The 13,437-nt window shown below is 32.5% G+C and overlaps 3 protein-coding genes across 3 annotated transcripts; 1 reads left to right on the top strand and 2 right to left on the bottom strand.

The window, feature by feature from the left end:
* Positions 1–2,491: 2,491 nt before the first annotated feature.
* Positions 2,492–3,547, top strand: LOC18993243. The gene is made up of 2 exons (XM_006416748.2): positions 2,492–2,763; positions 2,846–3,547. Exons 1-2 carry the CDS (start codon positions 2,551–2,553, stop codon positions 3,398–3,400), a joined length of 768 nt encoding a protein of 255 aa, XP_006416811.1. The 5' UTR covers positions 2,492–2,550; the 3' UTR covers positions 3,401–3,547.
* A 5,147-nt stretch (positions 3,548–8,694) lies between these two features.
* Positions 8,695–9,520, bottom strand: LOC18993242 (auxin-responsive protein SAUR41). The gene has a single exon (XM_006416747.2). It carries the CDS (start codon positions 9,518–9,520, stop codon positions 8,918–8,920), a length of 603 nt encoding a protein of 200 aa, XP_006416810.2. The 3' UTR covers positions 8,695–8,917.
* Positions 9,521–12,028: 2,508 nt separating this feature from the next.
* Positions 12,029–12,392, bottom strand: LOC18993241. Its single transcript, XM_006416746.2, has one exon. It carries the CDS (start codon positions 12,352–12,354, stop codon positions 12,091–12,093), a length of 264 nt encoding a protein of 87 aa, XP_006416809.1. The 5' UTR covers positions 12,355–12,392; the 3' UTR covers positions 12,029–12,090.
* Positions 12,393–13,437: the final 1,045 nt, after the last annotated feature.

Here is a 13,437-nt window from a genome sequence, read left to right as displayed (position 1 = left end):
ACTTAAAATAAATTGAATATACTATCGGTTTTCTTAGTTAGAAGAAAAATTATTTATAAAGGAATGCATAAACAAAAGATGTCATCATTTATGTGAAAATTGAAAAAGAACAAAATTATACGAACCATAGTGAGTATTTATTTCTTTATGATTTATTTCATTATTTGTTGACATAGCCTACTTTTAGGCAACTTTCAGGTAAAATGTAAATAAGTAATGTATTTACCGCATGACTTAAAAACGCCATGTTATGTATAATAGTAACGTGTTATCAGATAAAATATTCGTGAGTCATGATATTTGAAAAATGGTAACATTCATCACTTATTTTACCAAAAAGCTGGCCATATCTCAGAAAATAAACTCATTTCTAACAATGTCTGTGTGTGTTAAAAATGAAAGAGCTTTAATTGTGCTGGTGTCGTGAGTCCGTGAGAATCATCACTTCCTCGCATTTTAGGCTTTTACCTAGTTATTTATTTTAACGTTTTCAAGGTAATTACAAAGCTCTTGAATGCTTAGACCTTCCTCTCGTTCCCCCCCCCCCCCTGCAAACTCCATTTAGATAATAATCTCATATATACTCCGTTAAGGGGAGTACTTTTTCGCTATTTTACTTTATTTTTATATACTATCAAACCAATAAAATAGTTTGTCAAATCGTAAATACCTATGCGCATTTAATTGCAGAGTGGTTTTACTGATTAGCAAGTATTCATGGTACAGTAATTGTACCTATGTGTTGTTTTTTCTTGCTTGCGGAGCACATTTTTCGATTGAATAAAAAAGAGATGCTAGTATAAAGTACGCATTTCAAACGCATAATTAAAGGTCGATTAGTTGGATGAACAAAATAGTTCGTTGCCACAACATCCGACGAAAAACCACGCCATACTTGGCTCGTGCCCCAACGTGACATAGTATTGTCTTATGTCATCAAGTTTATATAATTAATTAATCGCATAAATATTCTCTCAAAAAATGTTGTTGATTTGTATGCTGTATGCTACAACAAAAAGAATATAGGTAGGAAAATTGAAAATTAATACACAATGATATTATTGGGGAGTAAATGAGTACTTTCATGACTACATTTTACGTTCTACGTTCTATGATATTTTGGAGATGTTTAAAAATATTTTAATTTTATTTGCTTATGAGAAGATTTTCGAAAAGTCAAGACCTCATAATAGCTAATTAGCTATTGGTCACAAATTATAATACTAGTGCTGGTTTTCTCTAAATACCACATTCGTACCAATACATACTTCATTAAATATCATTGACGTGTCCGATACAAAATAAACGAAACTGCATTAAATATAGCATTCATCAATGCGTGATTATTTTTTATTTCTTACTGTATATGGTAATCAATATTTCAATAATTTCAAATCGATAAATACAGAATTATTATCTAAAATTTTCAGAATTGAAATTGTAACGTAGATAAAATATGCACTACTTGTATCATGAAGAGGATAACAAAACAAAAAACAAAAAACAAATTTACATAGAGTGTTAAGAGAAAGAGTTTTTGAAAATAAATCTTTACTGGCTAATCTGTTACAGTATTTTCTTTATTTGTAATTGATTTTGCTATGATTCGTGGTTAGTAAATGAAACCTATAAACTTACTATTTGGAAATATGATCTGACAAAGAAAAAAGATTTTGGAAATATGACAAGTATAGAGGAGGAGGAGGGTAAATGATAATTAATGGAAGAGCTGATTCTACTTGGAGTTTCCACGCACTTAATGCGTTTTTCTCCGCATTTATTACATTGTGTGTCTGCTTCCTCATTGAATTCCTCCCTCCACACCCTAGTATTATTTATTTATTCATCTAATAAAAACACTCTATTTTTAATTCGCTTATTTTTACCAAGATGTTGCATTTTAGAGGTTGAGTAAAAAAAACACTGAATTGGAGAAGTGAACTCAGTATTAACATTTTAAATGCAGTGTAGTTGAGTTGAGTCTAAAACAATATTAAAAACAACAATTTTGTTGTGAATTATAGAACCTTGAAATCATTTCTACCTAGCCTTGCTTACATTGGCATGAATTGGTCCACTCACCAATCTTTCAAATGTAAGATAAAAAATATGTTGTAAGAACAGAAAAAAAAAAGTGAAATAATGATATATATGATTCTAAGATAATGTATTTTGTGAAAAGTAAAATAACTTTACATATTATGACGGTGTAGAATGCAGAATTACACCGTAGAAGCTAAATATATTTCACGGTGGAGGAAACAAATACCAAAACATAATAGAATTTTCATGCAAATAAAATTTTTAACTTGTCAATTTCGTTTTAGTATAACAAATGAAACAATTAAATGTATTGGCTTTAAATATTGCTATAACCGGCCTCGTTAACTTGATATTTTTTTTAACCTTAGATTTTATCCCCATCTATATAACTATCTGCCTTACATACCCCGTAACTGATATCTCTCTCTCTCTCTCTCTCTCTTTCTCTCTCTTTCTCTCTCTCTCTCTCTCTCTCTCTCTCTCTCTCTCTGCTTTCTGCTTCGTGATATGGCTGCTGAGGTCACCTCTCTCGTACAGATACTAAGTAGGTACAAGGAAGATCGCAAGGCGGTAAGGAGTTCAGCCGGACCGAGATCGACGGTGGCGCTCATGACTCGAGATCTCCTCGGAAGCGGCGGTTGCGGCGGAGACGATCAGACGCTGGAGCTTGACCTTGACCTCCATGTCCCCAACGGCTGGGAAAAGCGTCTCGACCTCAAAGTTCGTATCTAAAATTTGCCAAAGAATTGTAATATTTTGTAGTTCTTGACATAATATTGAATTTTTGTTTTGTTTTAAACAGTCAGGGAAAGTGTATATGCAACAATGCAATTCAACGAGCTCGTCCACATCGACTCATCATCATCACGCAGACCAACCAAACCACACAGTCCCGAGATTTCAAGATTTGAATTTCCCGCCGATATTTCCCGGTAAATCTCCGGCGAAACCATTGTTAAGCCTCTTCGACGACACAAGCACAGAGCTGAAGCTAGTCTCGTCTTCTTCTTCATCGTCTTCATCTTCTTCTTCTTCATCAAACCCGTCTCTCTCGTATCTATCTGTATCATCGGCGAATTCTAATTTCCAGAGTGTTTGCACACTCGACAAGGTGAAATCGGCTTTGGAGAGGGCCGAGAAAGATTCATCCGCGATGATCAAGAAACGCCGATCTCCAGACGACGGCGTTTGCGATCGAAACGCTTCAGCCGCTGCGTCTCCGGTGGCGGCTGGATGTCCAGGATGCTTATCGTACGTGCTGGTGATGAAGAACAATCCGAAATGCCCGAGGTGTCTTTCCATTGTTTCCTTGCCTGCCATCAAGAAGCCTAAGATTGATCTCAACATTTCCATTTGAAAAACTCTCGGATATATAGTTTAATCTTTTTATTTTCTTGGCTCGACTTTCTGTAAATGATACTAGATAAATCAGGAGTTTAATTGTAAGGATAGAAAAGGAGATTGAATGCGAGAAGGAAGAGATGGGTGTTTTATTTAAAAGATCAACTTATTAAAAGAGACTTTAAGAGTTAACAATGAAATAACAAAATGTTAATTCGATAATTACTATACTTACTAGGGCAATATGATATATTTAATTCAACTGTACTCCTATTTATTCCGCATCTTAAATAATGATAACCCACTCTTCTTTCTTTTGTCAAAGGAGATAACCCAAAAGTCATGGATTAGTTCAAAGTTAGTTGACAATATATAAGTATATTTTTATCTACGATATTGTAAAAATTATGACTATGTTTATTCAACCATTTAAAAAACAATAATATCCTCGTATAAAATAGTTACGTACTTACGTTTAAATAGTAAAAGTGTTAGACGCTATATATAAGCCTTTAAAAATCTATTTTGATTATTTTATTTGATTAAAAACTCAAATACACTTTTTTGGTGCCGGGGTAGTAATATTCTAAGTGTATTTATTGTTTCTTTTTTTCCCAATGAAATATGAATTTATGATGCATTTATTTACTGTAGGCGTAGACTGTAAGTAAAACGGACGAATAAATGAGAACTTAAGTGGTAAAAAGTTTCACTGACCTAACTTCACTTGCATAGGCCAACGATGCATCATGCATGTTCATGAACGGACATACACATACACATATATATATATATATCATATATATACATTTTTTTCATTCGGGTTTTATTTGTAATGATAGTCGTTTTCATGTTAATGTGTTTTCATAAAGTGCAGAAGTCTACAGAAAAGAAAGTCCTAATTTTTCCATAGAATAAATATTTGGATTTTAAGAAATTATATAAATAACTAAGTCTAATAATTTGTGAACACTGTTACTGCAAGGGGTTAGTGTTCTTGTGCCCCGTAGATTATTTTTCACATCGAAATATATAAAATGTTGATTCGAAATTCCTATGGTTATCACACACACACACACACCAAAAAACAAAAAAACAGTTCTGTTTCAACAATATAAAATGTCTGCATTGTTTGGGAGGTTTTGGTAAGATCTAAATTGAATATCTTCTCGAATAACTTTTTCATTTAACACATCCTGATAGAGTATAAGGTGGTAGTGATCTAGCTTATACGTTTTGGTTGGTATTTGTCTTTATCAAACAATTAAATCTCTAGTCTATTTATGAGTCAACTGTTACAAAGTTTGGTGTAAGGCAAGTCATTTTTGTTCAAAACTATATCGAAAACAAAAGACAATTGGGTAAACAAAATTTCAAATAGATGTAATCGACAATCGCAGAGTCATTAGTATCGATTTTGCTACACGTCGTTTTACAATACGGATGCGAAGATGAATCATATATTGATTTCTACTTTCATCTGTTTCACAATAAGTTTTGTCTTCATATTTTTCACACAACTTAATATAATATATTAGAAAATAAATTATCCTTGGGATACAAGATGATTCTTGAAAAAACTTTCATTGAAGTTGACGTTAAATTATTATTTTTCGTCAAATTCGCAATGAAAATCTTAAACAGTAGAGTATTTATTGTGAAACAAACAAAAAAGAATTAAAACATCATTTATTGTGAAATTAATAGAGTAATAACTACAAAGTTAATGCTCTTACAACATTTTTGTTGAGATAAGTAATACTCCCTCTGCTTCATAATAAGTGTCATTCTGACACATTTCACACAGATTAAGAAATTAATAAAATATATAAATATACCTCTAATTAATATACTTTTATAACATTTAACTACAAAAACTATTATCTTTAATAAGAGGTAAAACATGAAATAAGAGTAAAAAATTATATTGAAAATGCAGAATGACATTCTTTTTGAAACAAAAAATGAAATCTAAAACGACACTTATTATGAAACGGATGAAGTATAATGATATCTAATTTGTACTATCCTTTAGGAAAACTCTAAACTCCGTGAGTCCATCTTCATACAACGTTTTGGATCAAAAACTCTGAGTCTTACAACAACAAGACATAAACCAAAACATTCAAATTACGATATGGAGTTGAGTTAGTAGTTCTCAAAAGGTAGAATTGCAGATCCTTCAAACCAAACATGGAGGATCTTAATTATAAGCTTTCAACGGGAAGAGATGTGTCGTAGAGGAAGATATGTTGCGGATAGCTAGTGATATCAATTTTCTTTAAAATTTGGGTAGAGGAGAGTCTAGCAGTTGTGTGGATGATTATATTTATTTTACGTCATAATTCATAGACAGTAGATTGTCAAAAGAGTGAACAAAAACTTCTTCGTACGATTCAATATTCACCCATCAATTCTTTAACCATAGGAGAACATGTTTACAAGTTCGTTGATATATAGTAGAGAGTTTCAAAGTGCAAGTTAGCCAGACATGAAGAGAATAGGGATAAGTGAAGAATATATATAATTTTGTGTCTCCGCGGATGCGTGGAGCATAAGAAGCATCGTGGATCAACGCTCCTATCTTTTCATCGGGTTCCTATTTAGAGTGAACAGCCAAATAGTGAATTGTAATTTAGGAATATCTTTGCTTGTGGCAGACAATCGGAGCCCAATCTACCAAAGGAGATGAACTTCTGATGGCATTTTACAGTTTTCTAAGTTAAATATGTACAAACAATTATTCGATTTAGAAAAAAGCTGTTAGATTTTTTCTAGTCACATCGATAGTACTTTAGTCTCAGTTAACTAATATTTCTTTTGGCGACAACATTGAGGAAATTTTTCTTATTCACCCCGTAACTATTGAATAATCCTGTATCAAGTCTTCAGGTTCTTTAAAGGACGACACACCATTAATCAGCTGGAAATTTCAGAGAAGTGTGAAGAACTGAATATAATATGACATGACGTTACTTTTTTAATTTCCCCAAAATTAGATTAGAGAGTAATTAAGGCCCATCTGAATCATAGCATTATCCAAACGCAGCCCAAGACTAACACGTTGTTTATTCTTGTGAAAGCACTGAACCTATAAACTTTTCTCATGAATCTGTGATCGGTCAAGTGGTTTTCAATTTGATAACCTCCTCAGTCCTCTCTTGCGAGTCACTAAAACTAAAAGAGTGATGGCAAAATAGTAAGCATAATAATTTCCTTTTTGGTGTTTCCATTTGTACATGTTTTATGAGAAATCATATATACTCATTTAAGCTCGTGTTTAATTATATTTATCGTTTGCATATTAATGTAAGTATTATGACGAGTGTATATACATACAAAGTTTGGGCCATCAAATACATACAAGTTTGGTGTACGGATATAAGGTTGCTTGCAACTCATGCTATAATATATTTATTTATAATTATACATCGATATTATTGCGATCTCGTTAGCTGTTACTTACTAAGTTTCCCCAACATCGTACGAAATGAAAGCACACATGTGCCATAGATTTGCCAAATCAACCTTCTAGCCAATTGCTGATCGCCACATCACTGAATCGTACTGAATTATAAATAGTACTTGTTAGAGAAAATTGTAGATCTCAGTATTCCGACAAATAGTCCAACACCATTCACTTCTGATCCGTGTAATGCTTCTCGCAACACTTACACTATATGTGCATAAACATATAATAATTTATAAACGAGGTTATTTATAATTCTGAATAATTCTATAGACACTGTATTTTCTATAGCACTATTTGTTATACGGACTTTTGTTTGACCATATACTTTTGAAAACAAATTGTTTTGTTTTTTAGATTTTAAATATTGGATATAAGTTCAGATAATAAACCGCTATACTGTTTAACTTTTAAAATGACATTAAAAAACGAAAAACATTTACCTATATTTTTATTCTGTTACCTCTTGCATGAACAATCAAAATAAACCGCTATACTATCGTCATTGTATTATTTATTTGTTATAATTATGTTACCTCGTTGCATATACAAGGACAGCAAACCGCTATATTATCGTCGTTGAGAAATTCTCATAATTTTTCTTTACAATGATTTATTAAGATATACAAATATTGTTTGTACTATTGCTAGTGGATTATCCATTCAAATGTCGAGACATTTATATTATTAAATTATAACTTTCGGTGTCAAATAGCCAAAAGGTTAGGTTATATAGAAGGGAAAAACAATATCCAAACCTATAAATACCAATAGGCGATATGTTTCCCAGCTTATTACTAAATACAGATGCAACTGAGAGAATGTGTCTTATTGAGAATTTCTTGGTTCTTTATTTACAGCCATAACTTCAATCTAAGATTTGTGTTCGTCAGCTTCTAAATTTAAAACCAAGTAAGAGGAATGTCGACGGCAGTTTCAGTTATAGTTTTTGTTTTCGTTTTTTTTTTTTGGAAACAGAATTACAGTTTTAACTAAATTTTTTTAAAAGTTCATGATAAATTTGAACTCTATAAAAAGAATAGTGATAAAACGTTAAAAAAATAAAAAAGTGTGGGCGCCAAAAGTAACGTGTATGTCGACATTGCCAATATACATAAAAAATATTAGTAGTATAAAATAAATTATTTCTGTGTATCTTTGTGTAATTATTATTTAATTTCAACGGATTTTAGGACGTTTTTTGTTGCAACTCTCTCGGTACTTTATCTGATGGATCCGTACGGTGCACACAAATCCATACTCTTATTTAAATGACGAAACTGACCCGTCGCTTGTCCAACTATTACTATTTCGTCCACTTCTGGTCGTAAATGGTTCGCGGAATATTATTATCTTCGTTTTTTTCTTTTCTTTTTGTGGATGCTGAATATATCCTTTGCAGAGCTGTATTAATATCAAACTTAATAAAACAACACAACTGAAATACAAGCATACAAAGTAAGAGATAGGTTTGCTGGAAACAGCACGTTTTCTGCGGTAACGCCTCGTTAATTTTAGGATAAACAGATTTGCAAAAGAACAAAGAGGTCTCCAAGCTTAATCAGTAGACCAAAACTTAAAAAGTTGAATAAGCTTACTTAGTTTGTTCATAAATGAAGCAACTCGTACGCTTCTTGGTAAAGGTTACACACTTATGACTTGTATAACCAAAACGTGCAATTTCGAAATTGAGTTAATTTGATTGTTAAACCAAACGGTACATGAAACGTGCGTCCCACACGTTTCTTCTGTTTTCTCCTTTTTGCTTTTTTGTTTTGTTCTAGTATTAATTATTTGCGGCCAAAAAAACAGAGGCGTTTCGATAACAGAGTCGTCGGAGATCAATTTCTGGAGTTTCAATCTCGATTTGATTTGAAATTTTGAACTTTAAGTAATTTCTGTTTCTCGACAAGCTAAATCAGAGACTGAGCAACAATCGATAAAATCTAAGAAATACGAAGAAAAACTAAGGGAGTATAAAATATTTACAAAAAACCGAGAAATTTCAAGAAAGACAGAAATTGAAAAAGTCGGAGAATATGTGATATTGGATGATGTCAAAAGCTACTCTGTAGTTCCAGTTATCAACTCATCGCCGGAGAGCAAAGAAGCGACGAGATCCTGAACCTCGCCGTGCTCGTTAAACCCAAACCGGAGCGTTTCCACCACGCGCTCGAAGACGACGACGTGGCAGGGGATGTGGAGGACTCCTTTCTGTGCGTAACCGTATTCCTGAGCGGATCTGTTGAGCAAACCGACGAAGATCGGGTGGTTCAGTAGCTCAGCGCTCACCACGAACCTCTCCATCTCCTCGCCGACGTAGACAGGGACGTGACCGGCGGGGACGGTGTTGACTCGTCTCGCCGGACAAATCGACCACGGAGGCGGCGCGTGTGGACGGTGATGGCCGCGTCGTGTGCGGAAGGAGGAGGCAGATCGGCGGAGGGAGAATTCGGAGGAGGAGTCGGCGACGCGAGAGAGGCGGCGGATAAGGTGCTTCATTTTGCTTACTCCGGTGGTTTGAAGAGAGAGAAAATTCAAAATAAAAGAGTGAGAGAGAGAGAGACAGAGAGTGATTATATATATATATATATACAGAGAGAAAGAGAGAGAGGACATGAAAAGATTATGACGAGAGCATAGGGGAGAGAGAGAGAGAGAGTACATAAGCGGTACTTGCCAGGTACAACCCAGGCTATTTAACTTCCCGACAATACAGATAACATACTACTCTTGTTTACTTTACATAATTAGTAATTTTATTCATTTGTTTTTACCATATAAAGCTTGATAGATTACAAAATCCACGAATTATTAGCTTAGAGTATTCATTTATCTTAATACGAAATTCAGATCGTAATTCTTCAAAAATAAAAAGGATAACTAAAGCTTTTTTTTTCTTTTTGATTAACACTAAGTAAAAACTAAATTTTATAAAGTAAAAAACATAGGCAGAAGTGAAATGATTGAACCATCAAAACCATACAAAATCGACTAAATTTTAAAACAATACATTAGCTAATGAAAGTCTTTGATGGTAAACCAATCTCTTCTAAACATTTTATATTGTTTTATTTCGTATTGTATATATACTTATAATTAGACTGTCATTAATTATATATTGGAGTTAGTGAAGTTTAGACCAATCAAACGATATAGCCCGTGATTTTTGTTCAAGATCAAAATCGAGTATGAGTACAAGTTGTCCTTACATCATCATGGTCAAAGATGAAAGAAACAGGAAATGTTTTGAAAACCTCATGAGGTTGGTGTGGTGTGGTTTAATAGCCTTCAAATAAACAAATACTAAAAAAATTATTTTGGAGTAGTTCTTATGTAAATTGGTCAATATATAAAGATGGTTGGATGAAATATCCGCAGATGGTTTAAATTCAACATTGTTTAAGATTACACGGAGACCAATAAGTCAAAGAGAATAGTACAGATATAAAGTTCTGATCGATAAAATCTGGCATTTCGGTTTTGTCGATTATTTACTGTATATTCTCGGGATATTTTTTTCTGTTTTGTGATATCTTTTCCTGTTGAAATTTTTAACTTTTTTTTTCCGATATAATTAGTACTCTCCGGATTTATTTAATTATCGTTTTAAAGTTATGCACACAAATTAAAAAAATATTAATTGATTTAGTTTTTCAATATAAAAACATCATTAATTATCTATTTAAACACAATTCAACCAATAATAAAACAAATTGCATAATAAAAATAATTTTAAAAAATAAAAAACTAATAAATGTTACATTAAAATTTGAAAACAACAACTAATTTAAAACAAACAAAATTCTCTAAAACAACAACTAATAAAAAACGGAATGAGTAATTTCCACAACATTTCATACGTATCTTGTTCGTTTATATATATTTACTTTTTGTTTTGTTTTAAGTTCATTTATAAATTTACAATACTAATTCTTGTCTGGTAAACGTTATTGGCATGTTCAAACATAACATTTCTTCTTTACAAAAAAAAAAAAAGCTTAAGGTTACAATTATGAATAAGACATAAGAGGCATAACAAGCAAAACATCGACCAAATTCAGGGTCACTGCTCACTAGACAAGTTGTTCACGACACTTTTTGTCCCATTGCGTTTTGGATATCACTAATTTTGTTCTTTAATAAAATGTTACATTAACTAAACGGCATGTTTACAGAAAAAACAAAACAAACCAAACGACATGTATTTAATGATTCTGTTAGTTTTTTACATATTTTCTAAATACATACACTGACACATAAAATGACATCTATTTTTTTTATAAAGAAAATGGATGGGTTCAACCAAAAAAGGGAAATGGAAAATACAAAATTACTAAAAACAAAAACAGAAATTAAATAGAGAATTCTTACATGACGTGTAATTAAAGGTATTAAAGAGTGGCAGGTGGGTTTGGTTGTACGGTCATTTATTCATACCGAGCGTGACCTACCAACTCTCTGCCTGTCCTTCTTTCTCTTACCTCAGTACGGAGGAATCTCTCGTATATTATACATTGACAATATTTACAAGGCATAACTATCTTAAAAACTGACTTTTATAAGAAAAAAAAACCTTAATGACAAACACGTGAGGCCTGTCCGTTTGGCCCGATATCATTGAGATTTAGTTTGGGCCTTTAGCAAAAGCACGATCCAACATATTTTGAACCAGGCCGTTGTTGTTTCATTATTTATTTGTATTTGATTGTATTTTACATAATTAAAAACAGCAGATACTTTACACATGGTTAGTTAACATTAAATTATTAAACTAAAAACATACGAATGTGGTAATTCAGTTGCTGATTATGACATTTTTCGTGGATCGAAATTTACGGCTAGTTTTTTTGGAATATGGAAAAACAAATTGACCGTACCGGTTAATATAGGATCGACCTTGCTAAGATCTTTATCAGGCATTGATTGGGTTAACATTATAATTTTGTATTTGACTGCCGTGGACTAACTATGAATATACATACGAATACGATCATATTATATTCATAGTTTTTTTTATAGCAAATCAAATTAGATCTTTTTCGTCCTAATTAAAGGCTAAGACTTAAGCAACTAGAAGCTGGATTATCACACGACGGCATAACTACTATGCTACGACCTCCCGTCTAACCGAAAAAAAAATAAAAAAATGAATTGAAGAAGAGAAACTTGTACTAGTGAAAATATTCAACGTTATTATATATATGATGATAAGTCCATAAAGAATACACAGCTAACTAGAAAACATTATCAGCGATATCTTTTATTACAGATCCTAAGAAACGACCAGAGAAAGTTACATTCAAATCTCCATGAGCTTGCTGTGCATCAGCAGTCGCCAAAAACGACGCCGTTCGGGAGTCGCCTATGTGATTCACTACTGAGATATTCTGGAAAATAGAAAAGAATCTGAGAAAGACAAGGATAATCAAAGCAAGAAGATAACATAACCGAGCTGCGTTGAAGAACAAGTGATAAGCTGCAACTTGAAGACAATACATTTCTTTTGGGTTTATTTCAAATAACAAAAGAAAACTCAGAAGATGTTTTATCTTGGCATCGAGATGTGTGTATATATACTATACATATGTGAGTGTTTATGTAATTTTATATGTACGTGTATGTATACGCACACAGACATACTTGAAGATAACCAACCACTATGGTCCGGACATTGCAATAAATGCTCAATTCTTGCAGACCAACACGATAGCTGTCAGACTAACCGGCTTAGACCGGGGAAATTGTCTTTTTTTTTTTGGGTCCGGATTGATATTCTAATAAACGAATCATGCATCACAAGTGGACGGTATGACTATATGAGAAACCCAGTGTTCCCAACTGAAGTGTTCAATCCACCAAATAAACCGAATCTATCGGATTTGATTCAAATTAAATACAAAAAAATTCACTATATATAAACATTCAAAAGTTATTTGTAAAAATAACAGTACTGTTAATTTAAAAAAAAATAATTTAAACTTTATTAAAACCGATCCACGTTAATAATAACACTTTAACCGTTAAACTATAAATCCATACTGAGAGACCTTGGTTCGCTGTGTTACCAAACTATATTAACCGATAGTTGTCGCTCAACGGTTTGGTACATAGTCCGGTTTGGTTGGTATATCAGACGATACAAACGAAGTGGAGGAGATTAGGCTTTATGAGTTTCACCACACGACACGATATGCTTTATCATTATCTGACATCTAATCGTATAAATAATTAATGCGAACCGGGATAATCCGGTTAAGTGTTTGTACATTTAAAGAAATTGGATATACGTAGATACGAAATTTATACGTATTTATACACGTGTCTGGTGATTCTGCTCAACTGCATAGATGTGACATCTCAACTTGTAACCAGAAAATGCTGAGACTTTTATTGTAATTACAAATTCTAAAACTTTCAACTTTTAATCCAATTGGCCAATATGGAATATTTTAGTGATACGTAACAAATGCAAAGTCACGTCACAATTTGTCAATTTTGTTTATTTTGAAATGTAGGGTCACAACGGCACTAACATTTTTTTTTCGTAATCTTGTTTATTTTTTTTTAAATAAACAATAAAA

Source organism: Eutrema salsugineum, unplaced genomic scaffold (assembly GCF_000478725.1).
Source record: "Eutrema salsugineum unplaced genomic scaffold, Eutsalg1_0 scaffold_5, whole genome shotgun sequence".
NCBI classification, from domain to species: Eukaryota; Viridiplantae; Streptophyta; class Magnoliopsida; order Brassicales; family Brassicaceae; genus Eutrema; species Eutrema salsugineum.
This window is presented reverse-complemented; position numbering and strand designations above follow the sequence as displayed.